Genomic DNA, 22088 nt, shown 5'->3' with positions numbered 1-22088 from the left:
GAGACTGGGAAAGGATCTGGTATGAAAGCGACCAGTCCCCCGCGCACAACGTTCCCGAGCCGGGGGAGCCTGACGCAAGGCGGAGTCACCGCCCAGCAGGCGCGCGCGGGACTGAGCGCTGCATCGATGGGGCCCAAAGCGGGGCGGTCGGGGGGCTGCGAGGCGCCTGGGCCGAAGCCCGCTCCCCGCAGAGCGCCCGGCGCGCAGCACGTGGCGCGTCAGCCCGAGGCCGCCCCGGCGCCGTTTAACCCCCTTCCCCGCGCGCGCCGCGGCTTTAACAGCCGGAGCACGAGGCGGCCCCGCTCCCGCGGCGGCTCGGTCCGGGCGCGGGCACCGCCGCCCGGAACCAACCGTCGGGGCGACCCAAGGTCTCAGCACAAGCCGCCCCGCGTGCCCGGGGGAAGCGCGCGGGGAGCAGCAGCAGCAGCCGCAGCCCCCCGCGCCGGGGCACGGGACTGACCTGCCGGCCGCTCCGGGCTGGCTCCGTCTCCAGGCGGCGCTTTCAGGAACTCCGTCACCGCACGTCATAACGCACAGGCCTCGGCGCACACCTATGGTATCGCTCCGCCGGGCTGCCCCCTCCCCCGCCCGGCGGCGCGTCCCTCTGACACACGCGCCAGGAGCTCTGCTCCAACCCCGCTCGAGAGGGGGCGGGGAGCCGCTACGCAAGCCCCGGCCGCGGAGGGGATTGAGAGGGCGGCGCACCAATCGCTCTCTGAAGCGGGGCACTAGGCCCGCCTCAACCCACCTGTGCCAATCAAAAGCGAAGACGGTAATATAGTGGGGCGCGGAAGGGAGAGGCCACCCAATTGGTTGAGTGAATGGCCCGAGGGGGGGTTATGATTGGCTGCGCCGGGAAGGGGCGGTGCCGTGTGAGGCTCTGTTGCTGGGCAGGGTAAAATGGCTGCGTTAGACAGGGTGAAGGTGCTGGTGCTGGGGGACTCAGGTGAGTGACTCCGGGAGGGCCCTGCCCACCCCCTCCCCCCTTCACAGGGGCGGTTCCGCCTGGCGCGCTATCGCGAGAGCGAGCGTCCCCGCGACATGCGGGGACCCCTCCCGGAGCGGTTCCCGTCGGCCCCGCCCTCCCCTCCACGCCGGGCCAGCGCGCGCCAGGCCCTGCCACGTGCCCCGGCAGCCCCCGCACGTGCCTTTGCGCCGCTCTGGCGCGCGGGCAGCTCTGCCGCGTGTCCTGCAGGGGCACCCGGCGCGCCGGGGCCGAGGCGGTGCCCAGGGCGGCCCCGCCGGCTCCCTTGCCGGGAGGCGCTGCACGGAGCTCCCCTCTGAGCTGGCTGTGCATGAAAAATCCGGACTCCGGTTTCCAGTGTGAATGTTCAGCCGTTTTCCAAAGCCTCGGGTCAGGGGAAGGGCTCAGCCCCGGCGCCGACTGGCTCTTCTGTGGGGCTGGAAGGGAAACGGGGCAATTCCAGCCCCAGAGGAGACTTCCCGTAAAAGTGAAAAGGGGCCGAGAATTGGGCTGGACAGTGGAAACTCCTTTGGCCTGCCCATGGTGTCTGCCCTGATGTTTCCTCAGCCTCGCCTTCAGAACAGCCCCCTTGTTCTTCCCACCCTTCACTACATTCATGCGTGTCCAGATTGGCTTTTTCTTAGTGCATCCCTTGACTGAGCTCATGATCTACAGAAGAATCCCGTTAGTTTCAAGCTCTCTGTATGGAAGGGTGCAGGGATTGGCTAACTGTAACAGGTGTGTCCTGATACCATGGTTTAACTTCTTATGGTAGGAAGGTGCAAGTCAGGTCTTCAGTGGGAAGCCAGGTCTAATGGGCTTGAGTAGCAAATGAGAATTTCAGAGGGGTAGCCGTGTTAGTCTGGATCTGTAAAAGCAGCAAAGAGTCCTGTGGCACCTTATAGACTAACAGACGTTTTGCAGCATGAGCTTTCGTGGGTGAATACCCACTTCATCGGATGCAAGAGACGAAGTAGGTATTCACCCACGAAAGCTCATGCTGCAAAACGTCTGTTAGTCTATAAGGTGCCAAAGGATTCTTTGCTGCTTTTGTAAGAAGCAAAATCCTACCATTCTGGTTTCTAAAGGTTCCACTATGTATATTGTTACATAGTCATATAAGACCAGATGCAGGCCATTAGATTATCTGGAATGGTTTAATGACTCTCAAAAAAATACACCTCTACCCCAATATAACACGACCTGCTCTAACATGAATTCGGATATAACACAGTAAAGCCACGCTCCAGGGGAGCGGGGCTGCGCGCTCCGGTGGATCAAAGCAAGGTCAATATAACAAAGTTTCACCTATAACACGGTAAGATTTTTTTGGCTCCCGAGGACAGCCTTATATCAGGGTAGAGGTGTATTTAAATTTAAAAAAATATAATTCTTTGAGTCAGAGGAGGACAAACCTTTTCAAGCAAAAGAAACCCAAACAAACCAACAAAAACCATGGGAACAACCAGAGGATGGGGATGTAGACAGCCACTATCAAGTACAAAAGTAACTAATTAATTATTCTTTTCGTTTTATACATTCCATAGTCATCCAGTTTTTGCTTAAACATATTTTCACTATCTTTGATTGAAAATCCATTCCATCTGTTCATCACTCCCTTATAAAATTCTGTTTTGTCTTGTTTTGATCTGTCCAGAAATTTCAAGTAGATTGTTAACTTAATATAGGCCATGGCTTATCAGATATCATGAATGATGAGCATGGTTTAAATTCTTAGATGTAAGCTTAATTTTATAATAACTTGGTTTAAATGCATTAATCATGTCCCTTCATTGTCCTCACCCAGTGTTACTACTCACTGCTATTTAACACCCACTAATTCTTTACCATTTTAGTTGCCTAATGCTGCACTCTCTCCAATTCAGTTAGATCTTCCTTCAAATAGGGTGCACTAGATACTATGGTTCAAATGTGACTTACCCATTTCTATATAAGCAATAGCACAATATTCTCAGACTTATGTATTCCCCTTGACAAAAGCCTGTGTGCTATTATCCTTCATTTTACAAACCTCAGTATTTATAGGGTATGTCTACAGTGGAGCTGGAGGTATAATTTCCAGTTCAGGTACCTGTGAGAGCTCTGGTGGCGCTTGTGTGCTAGAAATAGCAGTGTAGCTGAGGCTGTACAGGCAGCAGAATGGGCTAGCCACCCTGGTTACATATCTAGAGCTTCAGACAGGATTGTGCTTGAGGCAACTAGTGGATCCCACAGCCCATGCAGCCACAGTTAAACAGCTATTTTTAGCACACTAGCTCAATCAGCTAGCACATGTACGTCTTCCTGGGCTGGAAATTTCACCTTCCACTCCAATGTATAGATACCCATGGTGTTCTTATCACCAATATTTTTTTACTGATGCTGCACTTAGGTAATCATAGATTTAAATGTCTAACAATACAACTAGGCCACTATCCTTTGCTCTAGTAATTTAGTTCATTGCTATTTAAGCTATACCTAGCATGAATACTATTTCTACCCAAGTGCATTGTTTTACACTAAGATTTGTTATATTTAGAATTCCACTGCTGAGCCTTTTTGCCTGATTTACCAAGATTATTCCAGCTCATTCAATTGACCTAAGATTATGCTATCATCACTCTTGAGTCTTAACCATACTCCTATTTTGGTATCACTGGTAAATGTAAAGATCATGCATTGCCAACTATGGAGCTTCTATTTATGTTTGTTTTTCAGGTGTTGGGAAGTCTTCCCTTGTTCATCTGTTGTGCCAAAACCAGGTGTTGGGAAACCCATCTTGGACAGTGGGCTGCTCAGTGGATGTCCGAGTAGGTGAAACTTTCTAAACTTGTAGTGTGTACTGCATCTGTCCTTCAAAAGTTAGAAGAAATGAACCATCTAGTCTTAACACTGTGGGCAGTTCTCTCTGGAGTCACAGGTTCAGATCTCAGCAGGATACTTCCAAGGCCTCTAAATTAAGTTAACTGTGAGCGGGTCTTTCAAATGATATCTTAAATATTTATGCTTAAGTCTTGTCTATTTTGTATGGACATTAAAGGGTCTCATGGCATTTTCTTAATGGAAGGGGTTTATTGTGTAAGAATGTTTTGCTCATGTCATTAAAGAGCAGGATGTCTGAAATGCTGCCTTTTTTACAGGCTGCTGACAGCAGAAGCTAATGGCTTGGGGAATCTAGACATTTATGAGGAAGTTTTCAGTGATGAGCAACCATCCACATGGTGTGGTGAAAAACATCCCCTCTCATGCCTATTGTATATTTAATTCTTTTCAAGGTGTCATGCTTTGCCTGAGGCTAGTGATGATACTGTCTTAATGTCTGAACAGCATCTTTCATTCCAAAGGATCCCAACGCACATTTCCAACTTTTGGGAGAAAGAAATGTGGCATTTGTTTTTAATAGTGCAGAGCAAAACTACACATCAGACTTTAGGAGGAAAGTGACGGATAGTGAATTCAATTGAAACTTTAAGGGAGAATTTAGAGAGGCAGAAGATAATAACTAGATACCAGTGCTAATCTTAATCTTGCAACTATTACTATATGTCCTTTAATGACCACAAGAGGTCAGAACCTCACTTTTTCATCTGCTCTAGCAGCAGAGTGCCCCTAAGCATCACAGTGAGGATTTAGGTTCACCAATATCTCTGAAGGAAGAAGGCCCTCTACTGGCTCAGCAAGACTGCTTCCTGAAGCACCATGATGTCCATTGCAGGTCTACTAACCTGGCCCGGACATGTGTAGTTTGTGAGATCTGATAGCCTCACAGTACACTGTGACATGGATCCATGTACTCTGATTTAAAAGTTACTGTTCCAACAATGGGAATTTTTGCCCTTCCAGCTGAGGTCAGCATTGTGTGGATCGCCTTCTCCAATTGATACTGGATTGATTTTTTTTTTTCCTTTTCAGATTCATGACTACAAAGAGGGGACCCCAGAAGAGAAGACCTACTACATCGAGTTGTGGGATGTTGGCGGTTCAGTGGGCAGTGCTAGTAGCGTGAAAAGCACACGGGCAGTTTTTTACAACTCTGTGAATGGTAAAGTATGTTTGGTGTAAATCCATTTTTGTTTCCGACTACTTTCTGTTGTGAGATGTCAGTATTGGTTTTGAGTCAGGATTCACCCAGGTTTTATTATAATATCTGCACTTTACAAAACGAAATTAGACCAGAAAGAATTAATAGATTCCTTAAGTCAAATATATCTGTTTGGAGCCAGCTGTGAGCTGGAAAACCATTCTGAGTAATGATATGCAAATGAGCAGAATCCAATATCTCACTCTGTTTCAGCCTTGCTGTGTTCCAGAACTAACACAATAGGGAGTCTTTGAAACTTCAGTAGGGTTTCCTCAGGCTAGGTGTACAGTAATGAAGACATGTTTCACTCTTCCAGGCCTCATAAACATACAGGGACTTACATTTTTTCTTTTCCATTGGCTGGTTCAGGACCTATGCTAAGAAAAATTTATTGGTTGTAAAATCATTTACACTAGTCCTGCCAAGTATTTCCAGCCCTGGCAGACTGTGAGATATTGTCCCACAGGGTGGATTTGATTTAAATCACTAGTCAGGAAGACTTAATTTAATCATGGTTTTCTACATAAAAGTGCATACTTGTTGGTTGTTACAACCTTAATACATATTCTTCACAATTGAGAGATAGATGTAGGTTTCATTTTTAGAAGGTACACACTATACATTTTTAAACAGTGATTTATTTTGAAAAGTTTTCAGATTAGTTTTACAGCTATATCAGAAAATGAATGATTGTTTGGTTATTTAATTTACCAAAGGTAATTGAAGCAGATATTTATGAAGTCACTGGGAGGTGAACTATCTCCAATTCAACAGGTTAATCATTAATATTTGGAGGATTTTCTTGCCATGCTGTATTAGGAGGAGAACATCACCAGACAGACATTTACATTGTTTTATTTAACTAAAACAACAATGTTAGGTATTCTGGATTTTTTTTCTTCAACAGCAAACATACAGTGTTTTAACAAAACAAGCATATGTCCCTCGCTTCTCACATTTATATCCAGACTTCTTCTCCTTGTTCAGACCTATTCCGCCTCCAACAATCTTCTATTCATTGAACTTTTTAAAACTTTGCACTTTTAGAGAGAGGTAAGGGATTGATTCTGTGTACACAAATTTGCAGAGGGACAATAGAGTTGAGGTCTGTTATTTCTCACCTCTCTATATTATTTATTTATTTAAAAACATTTTTGCTGTTAACGAGCATGTTACCTCTGGAAACACAAATTTAAGAACTGCAAAACTAAGCATCTTTGCTTATAATGCAAAGCTTATAATGGTATCTGAATGGTATCTTCTAGACTGAGCACTGAGTCCCATTGGGTAGATAGAAAGATTAACCTAAATAATCTATACAGAAGCCTGTGTAACCCCATAAAATTGGGTCCCTAATCCATGAACTATTGGAATTTATTTACAAAACTTTTCTTAAACATTACATGAATATACACCTCTATCCCGATATAATGCGACCAGATCTAACACGGGTTCGCATACAAGGTGGTAAAGCTCTGACGCGCTGCTCTGAGCAGCGTGTTAAGGGTGCCGGGCCAGGCTGGGGCCAAGGGGTTGGACAAGGGGCAGAGGGACTAGGGGCGGTCAGGGGCTCCCCCCCCTGGATCTGGGAGGCAGGAGCTGGGGGGGGCACTTTTGGGGGTCCCGCAGTCCCAGAGAGGCCCTGGGGATTAGCGGGGGGCTCCACTTCCCTCACCCTGGCCCCAGCTGTGTTGCTTGGGGGAGGGGCCTTGGGGGAAGGGATCCCCCCGCACTCACCGGCAGCAGTGGAAGTGGAGCAGCCCAGCCTCAGCCTGCTCCACTCTGCCACCTCCCAGCTGTGGCGCTCCGCTTCCCACCACAGGTGAGTACGGGGGCCGTCCTTTCCCTAACCTCCCCACACTCACCTGCGGAGGGAAGCGGAGCGCCACGGCTGGGCGGTGGCGGAGTGGAGCGGGCTGAGGCCGGGCTACTCTACGTCCGCTGCTGCCGGTGAGTGCCTGTCAGGGGATGTGGGGTGTGGATAGGGGACAGGGAGCAGGGGGGTTGGGTAGGGGGTGGGATCCTGGGGGTGATTAGGGACGGGGGTCTCTGATGGGGGCAGTCAGGGAACAAGGAATGGGGGGCCAAAGCAAGTTCAATATAACGCGGTCTCACCTATAACACGGTGAGATTTTTTTGTCTCCCGAGGATCGTGTTATATCGGGGTAGAGGGTATTGTCTCATAGTATAGAATTAGAATTTATAATCCCTATTCCATGATGAGATATATTTGAGCTATAATGTATCTTAATTAAAACTATCTTTAGATAGGTTTTTTCCTTAAAAAGCAATTTAACAAAAAAAAATCCTATTTTAAATAAAAAATTGTTGGAAACAAAGCAGGAGTGTTCACTGAAACATGCTATTTTATTCAGCTTCTTAGTCTATATTTCTTATAATGGTATCTGAGTGCTGTTCAGTACTACCTTAAGATAGTCATCTGTCACTTATGGTTCTTAGCATTATTTTGGGAAAATAATGGAAAATTGCATATGGATACTTATTTATTTATTATGGAGGTACCAGCCAGGGTTCTGTAGTTAAGATTGAGTTGATTTTTGCCCTTAAAGCAGGGTGTGACATTGCACTCCATATGCTTTATGAAAATATGCTTATGAATGTGAATATGATGTAACTGGAATATGCTTTATGCAAAAAGGTGCTGCAGTAGGGGGACTGCAAACAAATGCTGATTGTCCTGGAGAAGAATGAGGGGGATTTGATAGCTGCTTTCACTACCTGAAAAAGGGGGTTCCAAAGAGATGGGGTCTGTTCTTTCTTAGAAGATGCTCTGAGATTCTATGATTCTATGAAAGCTTATAATCTACTGAGTGTGTTCATCCTGTTTGTTTGCATGTATTATTTTTATGTCTGGAGTTACGTTTATATCTTATTCTCCTGTATTACTGATGTAAACATATTAAGTGGAAGCCATTAAGGGTGCTTCAGATTCAATGAACTGGAAATGGCTCTGTTTACTTGCAAACCTTCCTGTGTACGTGTGGGCCAGCCCAGGAAAAATGGAGGCTGGGGTCTCACAGGACACGTGAACATGGGCACGTCTACACTTGTAAAGTTACAGTGCCGGCAGTTACAGCGCAGCTCAGGGAACACAGAAGGGAAACCACTGTCATGTGTTCACACTGACAGCTGCCTGCACAATAGCGTGTTCACACTTGCGGCACTTGCAGGGCTATTCAGAGTGGTGCACTCTGGGCATCTATCCCACAGAGCACCTTTTTCTCTTTTGCCGCTAAGACTTGTGGGAAGGCAGAGGGGGTTGTGGGGTATCCTGGGTCCAGTCCCAATGCCCTTTGATGCATTGCTTTGCATCCCATCAATCCCTGTGTTTCCGTCCGCATTTGGCGCCATCTTTCAACGGTTCGTGTACTGCGCGCCCTGCCTCTTTCAGGCTGCAGGAATGGATCCCGAACTGCTGACCAGTATGCTGCTTGCTCTGACCAATACGTCACAAGTGGCAGTAGAGTTGTTCCTTAAACTACAAAGGCAAGAGGAGTGCGACATTGATCTCGCCATGCGTAGTAGCTACAACATGAGATTGCTTGTGGCATGCACCTCGGTGCTGACCACCGTGGAATGCCGCTTTTGGGCTCAGGAAACAAGCACTGAGTGGTGGGATCGAATCGTGATGCACGTCTGGGATGACGAGCAGTGACTGCAGAACTTTTGCATGGGGAAAGCCACATTCATGGGACTGTGTGATGAGCTCGCCCCATCTCTGTGGCACAAGGACACGAGAATGAGAGCTGCCCTGTCACTGGAGAAGCACGTAGCAACTGCACTGTGGAAGCTAGGTACTCCAGACTGCCACCAGATCAGTCACTGACCAGTTCAGAGGGGGAAAGTCGACGGTTGGAGTTGTATTGATGGAAGTGTGCAGGGCCATTAATCGCATCCTGCTCTGAAAGACTGTGTTTCTGGGCAACGTGTGTGACATTGTGGATGGCTTTGCACAAATGGGCTTCCCTAACTGTGGAGGGGCGATAGTTGGCACGCACGTTCTAATTCTGGCACCAGACCACCTAGCCACCGAGTACATTAATCGCAAGGAGTTTTTCTCAGTGGTTCTCCAGATGCTTGTGGATCACCATGAGCATTTTCCAGACAGTTAACACAAGCTGGTCCAGAAAGGTACATGTCACACACATCTTTCAGAAAGCTGGCCTGTTCAAGAAGAAGGGTTGACAGCAGCAATGAGTGGTTCAACAGGCTGAGCAAGTGCAGAATGACTTTGGAATGTGCTTTGGGCTTCCATAATATTTGTGAAGGGAAGGATGAAAGCCTCACTCAGGACTGGATCGCAGAAGCCTCAGCCTGGAGGCTGAGTTTGAACAAGCAGAGACCAGGGCTATGCCTTGAGGCAGCAATTTAAAGCTGAAAGCCACTAATTTTTGTTGCTATGCTTGGGATTGCATTGCTTATAATGCTAAGAGGTGATTGGTGCACATGACGCAAGAAGGGACCTTCACATTATTGCTTTGCACTGCTATTTTTGCTTTCACTTAATAGAATAAAGATTGCTTCCAAACACACAATTCTTTTATTAAAAGACAGCAACTGGAGGAGGAGGAGAAAAAAAAAAAAGCACATAACTGGAGCAGCTGGTACAGGAATAGGAACAGCTGGCAGATGGGTAGGACCAAGGGGAGGAAATAATGACCATAATATTTAACATTCCTGTGGTTGGAAGAACACCTCAGCAGCCCAGCATGTGGCATTTAAAAAATGTGGAGGTTAATTAAACAGAAATTAAAAGGTACAGTACTAGAGGAAATCCTTCTCTGCATGGACTAAAAAAATACAGTAAAAGAACTAAAAAGAGCCCCCATGGCTTAACAACCATGTAAAGGAAGCAGTAAGAGATAAAAAGGTGAAGTCAATCTAGTGAGTAAAATAAAAAAGAAACAACAACACTGCCAATTGTAAAAAAAATAAAAAAAGAAGCCAAAAGAGAGTTTGAGAAAACAAGCCCAAAAAAAAAAAAAAATAAAAAAAAATTAAAGTAAATCAGAAAGAAGAAGCAGCCTAAACAACCAACTGTGGGGCCTGGACAAAAAAAAAAGGAAAAGATAAAAAAAAGAGTCATAAAGTCATTGAAAACTATGAAAATTCTTTTTTCAGTCTTTCTTTGCTGAGGATGTTAGGGAGATTCCCAAACCTGAGCCATCCTTTGTAGGTGACAAATCTGAGGAATTGTCACAGATTGAAGTGTCACTATAGGAGGTTTTGGAATTAATTGATAAACTTAACAGTAACAAGTCATCCGGACTAGATGACATTCACCCAAGAGTTCTGAAAGAACTCAAATGTGAAATTGCAGAACTATTAACTATGGTTTGTAACCTGTCTTTAAATCAACTTCTGTACCCAATGACTGGAAGATAGCTAATGTAACGCCAATATTTAAAAAGGGATCTAGAGGTGATCCCGGCAACTATAGACCTGTAAGTCTAACGTCAGTACCGGGCAAATTAGTTGAAACAATAGTAAAGAATAAAATTGTCAGACACATAGAAGAACATAAATTGTTGGGCAAAAGTCAACATGATTTCTGTAAAGGGAAATCATGTCTTACTAATCTATTAGAGTTCTTTGAAGGGGTCAACAAGCATGTGCACAAGGGGGATCCAGTGGACATAGTGTACTTAGATTTCCAGGAAACCTTTGACAAGGTCCCTCACCAAAGGCTCTTATGTAAATTAAGTTGTCGTGGGATAAGAGGGAAGATTCTTTCATGGATTGAGAACTGGTTAAAAGATAGGGAACAAAGGGTAGAAATAAATGGTAAATTTTCAGAATGGAGAGGGGTAACTAGTGGTGTTCCCCAAGGGTCAGTCCTAGGACCAATCCTATTCAACTTATTCATAAATGATCTGGAGAAAGGGGTAAACAGTGAGATGGCAAAGTTTGCGGGCGATACTAAACTGCTCAGTATAGTTAAGACCAAAGCAGACTGTGAAGAACTTCAAAAAGATCTCACAAAACTAAGTGATTGGGCAACAAAATGGCAAATGAAATTTAATGTGGATAAATGTAAAGTAATGCACACTGGAAGAAAATAACCCCAACTATACATACAATATAATGGGGGCTAATTTAGCTACAACTAATCAGGAAAGAGATATTGGAGTCATCGTGGATAGTTCTTTGAAGGCTTTCACGCAGTGTGCAGCGGCAGTCAAAAAAGCATACAGGATGTTAGGAATCATTCAAAAAGGGATAGAGAATAAGATGGAGAATATCTTAGCGCCTTTATATAAATCCATGGTACGCCCACATCTTGAATACTGTGTACAGATGTGGTCTCCTCATCTCAAAAAAGATATACTGGCATTAGAAAAGGTTCAGAGAAGGGCAACTAAAATAATTAGGGAGTAGGAATAATCTCTCCATGTGAGGAGAGATTAAAGAGGCTACGACTTTTCATTCTGAAAAGAGGAGACTAAGGGGGGATATGATTGGTGTGGAGACAGTGAATAAGGAAAAGTTGTTTACTTGTTCCCATAGTATAAGAACTAGGGGCCACCAAATTAATGGGCAGCAGGTTTAAAACAAATAAAAGGAAGTTCTTCTTCACAAAGCGCACAGACAACCTGTGGAACTCCTTGCCTGAGGAGGTTGTGAAGGCTAGGACTATAAGAGGGTTTAAAAGAGAACTAGATAAATTCATGGAGGTTAAGTCCATTAATGGCTATTAGCCAGGGTGGGTAGGGAATGGTGTCTCTAGCCTCTTTTTGTCAGAGGGTGGAGATGGATGGCAGGAGAGAGCTCACTTGATCATTACCTGTTAGGTTCACTCCCTCTGGGACACCTGGCATTGGCCACTGTTGGCAGACAGGATACCGGGTTGGATGGACCTTTGGTCTGACCCAGTATGGCCATTCTTATGTTCTTATGTTAGGAGCTGCTCTGTGGCTTCTTTCTGGTGTACTGTGTTCTCCTTTCAGTCCTTCTTCTCGCTGTCCTGCCACTCCTACAATTCCTGTTTCTCGGTGGCTGAGTGCATCATGACCTCACGCAGAAAGTCCTCCTTAGTTCTTCTTGGATGTTTCTAATTCTGTGCAGCCGTTTTGCCACCGATAAGGGAGGCTGGCCTCCCAGGGTCATCTCTGTGAAGTTTAAATGCAACATTTTACAGAAGCAGTATTGTTTGCAACACAGACAACAGTGATTCAGTGCTTCAAAATGCAGCCCGTACTCTCACACCTGTCATTAACTGGCTGACCCCAGGCAAGCACACATGAGCCACAAGATCCCCAAAATGGTGAGTAGCTGCAGGGGCAGGGTAAATCACTCTTCCTGGACCCTGCTGTACACATGACTCTTGGGGAGAGTCAGCACTGTAGGGTGGGCCTGATAATTTCTGTCCCCACACTTTCCACAGGAAGTGATCATTATGGAAGATATCTCGCTGCTGAGGGTGAGCAGGGAATCAAAGGAGGGCCTTCACCAAGCCGGCGGCTTCTGCCCTGGCACCTATGCGGCTAGCCTATGTGCAGCAATGACCCCTTACCCCTCATCACGGCAAAGTGGCACGGGAAAGTTACCGTTAATAGGGCAATAAACAAAGCAGCTCTGCCGAGGAACCTGCAGCAATGGATTGCCCAGTATCTCCATGAGAGTTTCCTGGAGGTCTCTGAGGGAGATTCCTGTGAAGTGAGGGGGTCTATCAACAGCCTGTTCCACTGCTCAGACTAGGCATGCGGTGGGAGACAGGCCTGCTTCCTGTAACCCTCCTGCCCCCAACAACTCACCTCAGCAATTCCCAAAATCAGATCCACTTACCAGGGGCCTCCTTTCCTGTTTGCGCTTCGCCAAGCTCCGACTGCTGTGACTGGCTAGGCTCCACCACGGTAGAAAAGAGCTCCTGACTGCATGCATCTCTGGCCTCCGAGTCATCCTCTGCCTCTGGGTCCCCCTTCCCTGCTTTGTCCAAGATTTCTTCCTCCCGGCTCGGTCCACTCTTGACTAGCACGTGAGCCAACGAAGTATCCACAGGGCCTTTGCAGTGGAGGTGGGGTTACCACCGAGTATCGCATCCATCTCTTTGTAGAACAGGTACCTCATGGGCACAGCACCAGAGCAGCAGTTTGCCTCCCTGTGCCTTATGGTCGGCGTTCCACAGCTCCTTCACTTTTACCCTACACTGCAATGTGTCCCAGTCATGGCCCCTTTCTATCATGCATCATGAAATCTGTCCATAGGTGGTATAATTCTTACAGCTAGAGCGCAGCTGGTACTGCACAGCTTCCTCTCCTAAAATGCCGATGAGGTCCAGCAGCTCGGCATTGCTCCAAGTGGGTGATCGCCTGGTGTGTGGAGCAGGCATGGCTACCTGGAAAGATGCGCTGAGACCACGGTATGCATCACCAAGCAAACAGGAAGGGGACTTTCAAATTTGGAAAGGAATTTATGGGGTGGGACTGATGGTTGGTCACCTAAGGGCAGGGCAGTAGAGTTCAAACCGATGACCAGAGAGGTGAGAGCAGGCATTGTGGGAAATCTCCCGGAGGCCAATCACAGCGCTGTAATCACCATGATTAACAGTAGAAAATCATGTCTTGTCTGCTCTGTGACTCTATGGAAGAATGGAGAATTTTTGGGAGTATGACATCATGTATATTATTACATACAAAAAAACTATGATAAAAAAACTATTTTTTAAGGTTGCAAAGTCAAGCGCACAGTCGTTAGGAAATGCCAGTATTCAGGTTGCCTGTGCGACCTTAATTCAGCCCACTTGTGCATATGCATTATGATACAGTCTTTAATTACATGATCACATACTATTTTTTCTACAGGACTCTTGGCTCATTCAGGGTGTAGAATGGACAGCACTTACACAGTGAGCAGCTATTCAATATTTTATTTTTTTCTCATTGTTCACTGTGTAGCCAGCCATAGGCCTTATTTACTCCATGCTATTCAAATTCTGCTCTGAAGACTGAATCATTTATTTCTTCGTGTGCTTTTCTTTGGTGTTCATCACTGGTATTACTCATATCTGAGTGCTTCACAAACATTAATTAATTTATTTTCACAACACCCTTGTGAGACAAGGGGGTATTAATATCCCCATTGTACAGCTGGAGAACTGAAATACGATGAGATTAAGGTAAAAAATAACCAATAATTTTTCCCAGTTGGAGATCCCTAGGACTTGATTTTTCCAGAGTATTTAGAATTATATAGCACTTTGTATGTTCAGAGCACAGCTCCCAAATACTTGAGTTGCAGCTGTGAATGCTCAGCACTTCTGCAAATCAGACCCCAAGAACTCAATTCGGGCACCCAGAGCTTGAGGAATAATACATGCCTTAATAACCACTTATGAAAAGTTTGGTTAAGTGACTTGCTGAGTACCCCACAGGAATTATGTAGCAGAGGCAGAGCTACAGTCCAGTTCTCAGGGCAGCATCAACTGCCTTAACTATGAGACCATCCCTTCTCTTCCTGCAATTTCTTGCCTAATTCACCACACGCCTTCCAGGCTTCTGCAACAAATGAAGCAGAGGCCCAACAGACAATAGTCTCCACCACTGCACAGTCCTGCTTCACCCTCAGAGAAGGTCCTTCATGAGAACTGAATCAGGCTGGGATCCTGTGGAACAAACTGTATGTGATGATGTAATTGAAGACTGTATCATAATTCATGTGCACAAGGGGGCTAAATTATGATTGCACCAGCAACTTTAATTCTGGCAGTTCTTAACTTTTGAGTCCTTGACTTTGTAACTTTCATAAATTTTCATAGGTTCTGAGGCCAGAAAGGACTATTGTGATCATCTAGTCAGCTCTACTGTATACCACAGGCCTTAGAACTTTCCCCCAAAGTAATACTATTAATTATGTTTTTAATGCAGTTTTTTGTGTGTAACTTTCTAAATTTAAAAAAACAACAACTGAAAAACAGAAAATTCATCATGTGGCATATTTATTTACCCACATGGGTCATGAGCAGGTTGGAACCTTTAGATCACTGCAGAGTTCTGCCATTTGAACTAATGGAGTAATTGATAGCAGTAGTAGGTTATTCTCCTCTATGTGGACCAGCACTAGAGGAGGATGGGATACTTTGCCAGTGGATTTCACAGATATTTGCTGACAGCAGAGGAATGGTCCCAGTCTTTGCTCCCAGTCATAGACTTTTTGCCCAGCAATTCCCAGTTACCTTAACCATACACCCCAGCTCCTTGTCCCCAAGCAGGTTCCATTTCTCCCTCTCCTGGCTCTTCATCTGATCTGTCTCACTGCCCCCTCTCCCCCATGCAGAGTCCCTGTACCCACTGACTCCCAGTCCCAGTTTTTCTCCCCAGTTCCTTGTCCAATCCCAGTATCCCCTTTTCCCCAACTTCTTGTCCAGCCAGTTCCAGTCTTTTCCCTGTCCTCCAATTCCTCATCCAATCTTAGTCTCCCTCTCTCCCTCCCCCCAACTTCTGTCTCCCCGTTCCTTTCCTCATTAGCTTCTAATCCTAGTCTCCCTCTGGTCCCCAGGCCTAGTCTCCCCCATCTGAACTCTCAGTCCCACTTTCCATTTCCCCGCCTACCACACTCCAGTCTCAGTTTCCACTCACATCAAGGCTCCTAGTCCCAATCTACTTCCCCCCACACCCTTCCCCAGAAGGTCTGTCCTGTATCCCCTGTGCATTTAAATGAAGCAGCTTCCTCCTCCATGCTGCCTGTGGCCAGTAGGAGGGTCATTGAAATCCTAGGAGACACAGGCTACCTCCTCACAGTTCTGGTGCTCGGACCTGGACCCAGCCTGCAGCAGTCCAGAGCTGCAATTACGGGGAACAGTCCTGCTCAGCCTAGGCTCATGCATGCTCAGTGTGGATGAAATCTTTGGGGAATTTAGCTACTAAAATTTAAGAAGTCTTTGTGGAGCATGTGCGAACTGTTTGTGTTTTTTGGTTTTTTTTCCAAAGGCTTATAGTATGGCCTGCTTTGGGCAGATTTTCACAAGAATGACAAACGGCAAGTCCCTGCTCCAGAGCATGCTGGCACTAGTTTCTCAAAGAAAAAAAATATCTGGTGAACTTAACACGGGCAAAACAACATATTTTCCTTAGCCTTGTTCTTGGAAATTACTGAAATTGGTTGAACTATTCAAAATTTATTCTACATTCAGCCTGAGACAGACACCCAGCATGGAAAAATTCAGCCCAAATGGTTACAGTTTAGCAAAATTATAAGCAACTGAAAACAGGGTTTTATAAAGAAAACTGTCTGGTAATCTTAATAATGGGCTGGGCTACAGTCCTTGCCCGTAAAACAATTGCAACCTAATTCATTGTGAAGGAAGAGGATTTTTAGATACATTGTTAAAACTCTGGTTTTTGTTATGTCTTTTTAACTCAAATGCCTAAGAAAGACAAGACAAAAATTGGCATTCCTGATACTTTTAAAGTTTAAAAAAAAAAACAACCAACGTTAAAACAAAATGGGTGGAGGTTCTTTTAGCCCTACTTTATACACCATTAAGAAGCCAAAAAAAAAAAGGCACAAAACCAATCCTTCCACCTTCTTGCTTCAGGTCACATTTAACTATAACACATTTAACCATGTCTCCATAATGACAAGACAATTTAAAGTAGTACCAAACAGTTCCTCCTTGCTAATGTTTTCAGCCTGACTCCATGTGAGGCTCCCTCTTCTCTCAGTTCCAGAGCTTCCTGGTCTGTGAATCCTGTATAGGTGAGGTTAGGAAAATATCTTATGATTAAGGAATGTCTTGTCTTTACTCTCTATTTAGGCATAATATTAGTGCATGATTTAACCAACAAGAAGTCCTCCCAGAACTTGTATCGATGGTCATTGGAAGCACTTAACCGAGATGTGGCTCCAAGTGGAGTGCTGGTGACGAATGGGTGAGTGTACAACATGCACACAGCATCAGACACATGACTCCAGCTGTCATATTACTCTTCATCCCTTATCACTAGGGCCACTTGAAATCCACAGAAAGTTTGACCAAGTGCAGAGTTCTCAGGCTAGGTTGTGCTTGGGAAGGCTGAGAAGAGCAATGGAACTGTGGAAGAGAAATGGTACTGCTGTTCCATCTCCAGATCCACTGCAGCTAGATCCTTGGGTTTTCTGGGAGTAGCCTGGGGTCAGGAGAGCATGTCTCTGTATTGCTCCTTTCATATTTGTTAAGGTTTATGTGGGAACAGGTACATTTCCTGCTACCTCAAAGTCTTCCATGGCGGCTTTGTGGCATTCAGGGCCATCTAGCAGGAATCCTCATGAAAATGTGGCTGTTTCCTTGTCCTATCTGGCTTTTTTTTGTGTGTGAGGAGTAATGAAGCTCACTAAATCTTGCAGATTTCTTTAGTGGGATTTTTCGGGGCCTTGCTAAAGAAATCTATTCACAGAATATGTTTTCAGCAGTGGTATTTGTTGCTGTTTTCCCCTGTTCCTTGTTACAGGTATAAGGGGGAAGATCTTCAAACCCTGGAAAAATCTCACAGATGAGTGAGAGCAATGGAATTGTGGGGGGTCATAATCCCAATTATATGCGCCCCACAGACAGAGACACAGCTGCTAGTTTAAAAACACAGGGTAGAGACATGTCCTCCAAAATCCACATTCTATGTGGCTGCAAAGAAGGCGGCTCTCTCACTAATTTATTTGGTGGGACAGAGAAAAGGCCTGTGAAGCCAGCTGAAACAAATTAATGGAGAGTTTTCAAACTATGGCAGGAGAGTTCTAAATTGGTCCTGAAATGAATGGGGAGTCAGGGTAGTTCGCTAATGATGGGAGTGATATGGTATCATTCTTTTGTTTGTGTGAACATAAGCATGGCCATACTGAGTAAAACCAATGATCCATCTAGCCCTGTATTGTGTCTTCCGATACTGTGGGTGCGTGGACAGCAGCATTCTGCATCACATCCACAGTTACCCTCCCTTTTTTTCCTTTTCTCTCTGATTTGTAACATGGTCACATCAGCCTGCTAGCTACTTCTGCCTTTTCCTTTCCCAAACTAGAGCCCTGACCCAACCCAGCTGCTGGTTCCTTTCTTCTCCTCCTCTCCCTTTCAAACATGCAGTGTGACCCAACCAGCCTCTCAGCTACCATTTCCTTCCTGCTCTTCTCCAGTTCATGCATTGTGATCCAGCTCATCACTTAGCTGCTGCTTCCCACGCTGTCCTCTTCAGACAAAAGCCCCAACCCATGTCTCAGGTGCTAATTACTAGTTCCATATCTGTTTCCACTCTAAATCTCCCAACAGGCAGTGTGATTCAACTGCAGAAACCCTCCCCCAAGCCCCAGACACAAAACACTCTTGGCCATCAGAACACAGTATCCAAGAATCTCCCACCCACCTAGAGTGGAAAGAATAGGCAATGGTTCCCTTTTTCTGGCTTGGCGGGCTATCACACTCATCTAGGTTTGTATTATTCTGTTCTTCACTGCACAGGGACTATGACCGTGAACAGTTTGCTGATAACCAGATTCCACTGCTGGTGATAGGAACCAAATTGGACCAGATCCCAGAGACTAAGCGCAATGAAGTTTTGACCAGAACAGCTTTCCTGGCTGAGGATTTCAATGCAGAAGAGATTAATCTGGTTAGTATTTTTGCCAGAAGTTTGTTTTTCTGTGACCTGTGCATGATGTTTTCTGGCAAAGAGAACCATGAGATCCCAATTACAGGAACTAGACTACTGGTGATTGCCTGGTCAGTCACACTGAGGAGGTCACTTACAGTGTTGGTTAGTCATACCCCTTGCTAGCACTATGGAGAAATAGTAGATGTCTTTCAGTAATAGAAAGGAAATGGTTGTGAGGAGTCAGCAGAATGGCCTAGAGGTTAGGGGATTGGGAGTCCTGTTCTCGGTTCTGCCACTGACTTTTCTTTTGAGCAAATACAGACAACCCCCATTTATAGCTATACCATTTCCTGGGCAAAATTGGTGGCTGGATGTATAATGGTTGGCTGAAGTTAAGTCTGGGGAATGCAGATATAATAAAGAAGTTTTCAGCCTGCATCTCATCTTTGGAGATTGGACTTCCCTCTTAATGATTTGAGATGAATCTTTAATTCAAGCTTGAAACACATCACTAAGACATTATGGGGAAAGCTTCCTCTTCTGTATCTTTTGTGGGAACAGAGGGTTTCAGTCTCCAGGGCTGTAAAACCAACACCTTTCTTTAGCACCTAGCTCACTTAATTTTCTTTTAAAGATTTTTTTTGTCAGCTCTTTTAATAGGCAAGTATCAAATTCTAGTTCATGTTTACAAAGCTGATGCTTCAGGACTCTACAGGAAATTTTGGCTGATTTATTTCTTTGTGGGTTTCCCAACCCCATTAGTGGCTGATCAGTATCAAGAATCATTTTTGTTGTATTTAGCACTGAGGACCTACTTCTCTAACATGGAATAGAAAGCTGCTCTGATGTATTTGCTTCCCTGTGCCTCTTGGGTTTTGAAGAGGATAACATCCAGAGTGACTTCCTTTATAGTGAGAGGCACTCCAATTGTACTGGTACAAACAGGGAATCTGGATTTCTGTCTCACCAGTCACATTGATGATTTCTGCATTTTAATGTGAGGAAAAATCATTAGTTGGTCTGAGATTGATCTGTTCTCATTACCATTAAATTGTTCCTTCTGGAAGTTGCAGCCACTGCCAGGAAAAAGTCTTTCCCATAGACTTCCACAACAAGAAGGCCTCCTTGTTTCTGCTGATTACTAGGCACCCTCAATATTTTCATAATAATCTTACAATGCTGCTGCTGTTGTGAATTATCAGCTGATTGGTTCTTCAGCACAACATCCTAGGAGCTACCCTAACCACATCATTCTGCATAGCTTGCAGACAAATGGTTCATGGCCTATTCAGGCCACTTCAGACTAGGACATCAACTGTGCCCACAACCACCCATTCAGTTGTGTGTATTTCAACTTGCAAATGAGCTTGAGCTGCCCTAAACCCTTGAACAAGGAGTCCATGTTTTGTTATGGGAGTACATGCAGTCAAATGGGAAGTGGGTAGCAGTAGTGCTCTGAGGCCTAGTATAGCAGCTCAACATAAAGGGAAGGAGGAGAGACATGAGTGCCAGGAGTTAGAGCTTGATGCCCCAGTGCTAGTGGTTGGGAACCACTGATGTGGAGGGCACCTCTTGCTGTACTATTAACAGACCTCCGGTTTCTGTTCTTGTGCCTTTAAAAAAATGTTAGGCTGCTGCTTGTTATAAACAGCTTAGTTTAGATTTTGCATTTGAAGTGGGTCTTCTAAAGTTTCCTTTAACACAGAGTTTTGGGAATGGGGTGAAGCTACCTCTTGTGGGTAGAACCTTATTTAAAAGACTGAAACTTTTTATTTTTAATCATTTCCCAATCAGTTTTTTCCTCTTCCATTTGGAAGTCACTGATATCTCCTCTTCTCGCCACTCCCCACCCCCCCAAAATGTCCTTCCAAATGGGTTTGGAACAGAAGTCAGTATGGGTTTGCCATGTTTGTTTCAGTGGTCATGTCTGCATGTTTCTGGGAAGAGGGCTTGTTGATTTCCTTGTAGTCCCTCTGCTGGTTGACTAACTGCAGCAAAACCAAATATTTCAGCTGTTGTAAATGGTTGAAAACCAAGCCACGTCTTATTAGGTTATCCGTTCTTAAAGTGACACTGATATGGCCTGTCATTGCATGTCCTTGCATTCTATGGAAATCAAGCACCTAGAGAAAACATTTTGTTTAAGATGAAGAGTTGTGCTGAGTACCTGGTTATTTTCAGTAGCTTTCCTGCTCCTTAGAGAATGTTGCATTACATGGTTCCTAATTGTGAGTTGTCTCTTGTGTGTTCCAGGACTGCACCAATCCCCGCTATCTGGCTGCAGGCTCATCCAATGCTGTCAAGCTCAGCAGGTTTTTTGATAAGGTGATGCAAATTCAATTACATTTGTCGTTTTTGTTTTATGTAATTAACCCTGTCTGTATACGGAGAGCTAACAGCGTGGTTGGGCTCCTGCTCTCACTTGCCACTTCTTGAGAGCTGGGTTCAAATCCTGTGTGAAATTGCAGGTGAAAATGGCTTTGGGTGGTTCTCAGACTAATCTCCCTTAAATTATTTATTTATTTTATTACTATTATTTGCTATTTGTATTACAATAGCACTTTGGAGCCCTATCATGGACTAGGGCTAGGTGTTGTGCTAGGTGCTATATACACACATTACTCCTGGGGGAATTCTGCACCACTGTGCAATGCAGAATTTTGCAGAAATTGTTTTTTGCACAGATTTTCCTTTCCCCCACAGAAATGGGCTGCAGTGCTGCTGGCCGCCTCTAGGGGCTGCTGGACCTGGCAGAGCCCAGCTTGCACATAGAAAACACTGTGGGGGAAAAGGAGAGAGTAGATAGTTTTTGGCAGCGTCACTTCCCCGCGTGCCCTAAGGGAAGGAGACAGCAGCGCACAGGAAACTCTAAACAAACCTGGGGCTGAGCATCAGGCTGTTTCTCCCTCTGGATCCCTGGGGTAGGAGGGGTAGGTGTCTGGGCTGGGGCTCTGTGCGGCGGGGGAGGGGGGGAAGAGTTATGGGTGTCTGGCCCCCTGGCTGGGCTTTGGTGGGGAGGGATCAGAGAAACAAGAAGTGGGTTGTCATAGGGGTTTCTTTAACTCTCTACTTTTGGGGGAATTTTTGTGTGTGTCTGTATTGTTACAGACATACTTGGTGACGGTATTTTGAAATAAATTACCAAAATAATTGAAACTGGTGTGATTATGTAGTGTTATCTTGATAAATAAAATTTGCAGAATTTTAAAATATTGTGTGTAGAATTTTTAATTTTTTGTCATATAATCCCCCCAAGAGTAACATATAACAAAGACAGTCCCTGCCCTGAAAAGCTTTTCAGTCTAATACTGGTCTGCATTACAGACTTGCCAAAGAGTTTGTTAGTTAAACTTAACTAAGTCACATTTTAGATGAGACTGAAGACTCTGACAGCAGAGATTGTGTAAGTCATTATTGAGTTTTGTGGTCTGAGTTATGTGGGGACCCCAAAACATGAAAAAATTAAGCG

The 22088-nt window shown here is 45.1% G+C and overlaps 2 protein-coding genes across 4 annotated transcripts in view; one reads left to right on the top strand and one right to left on the bottom strand.

Moving 5' to 3' along the window:
* GTF2E1 (general transcription factor IIE subunit 1) overlaps positions 1-824 on the bottom strand; it is a 92570-nt gene extending 91746 nt beyond the window's left edge. The window contains exon 1 of the mRNA XM_039528770.1: positions 461-824. The gene's annotated coding sequence lies outside the window, so the exon portion shown is untranslated. The remainder of the gene's footprint in view (positions 1-460) is intronic.
* The window catches only part of RABL3 (RAB, member of RAS oncogene family like 3), a 28332-nt gene continuing 7028 nt past the window's right edge, over positions 785-22088 (top strand). For 2 of the 3 annotated variants that reach the window (XR_005595789.1, XM_039528847.1), the window contains exons 1-6: positions 785-946; positions 3683-3774; positions 4877-5006; positions 16819-16933; positions 18487-18637; positions 20873-20944. Coding sequence is in view for 2 of the 3 variants with exons in the window: in XM_039528847.1 (XP_039384781.1) it covers positions 901-946; positions 3683-3774; positions 4877-5006; positions 16819-16933; positions 18487-18637; positions 20873-20944 (606 nt within the window). In the remaining variant the exon portion in view is untranslated. Of the gene's footprint in view, positions 947-1592; positions 1703-3682; positions 3775-4876; positions 5007-16818; positions 16934-18486; positions 18638-20872; positions 20945-22088 lie in introns of all 3 variants that reach the window. The other variant, XM_039528859.1, reaches the window with a different exon arrangement.

The sequence above is a fragment of the Mauremys reevesii genome, linkage group 1, assembly GCF_016161935.1.
Source record: "Mauremys reevesii isolate NIE-2019 linkage group 1, ASM1616193v1, whole genome shotgun sequence".
NCBI lineage: Eukaryota > Metazoa > Chordata > Testudines > Geoemydidae > Mauremys > Mauremys reevesii.
This window is presented reverse-complemented; position numbering and strand designations above follow the sequence as displayed.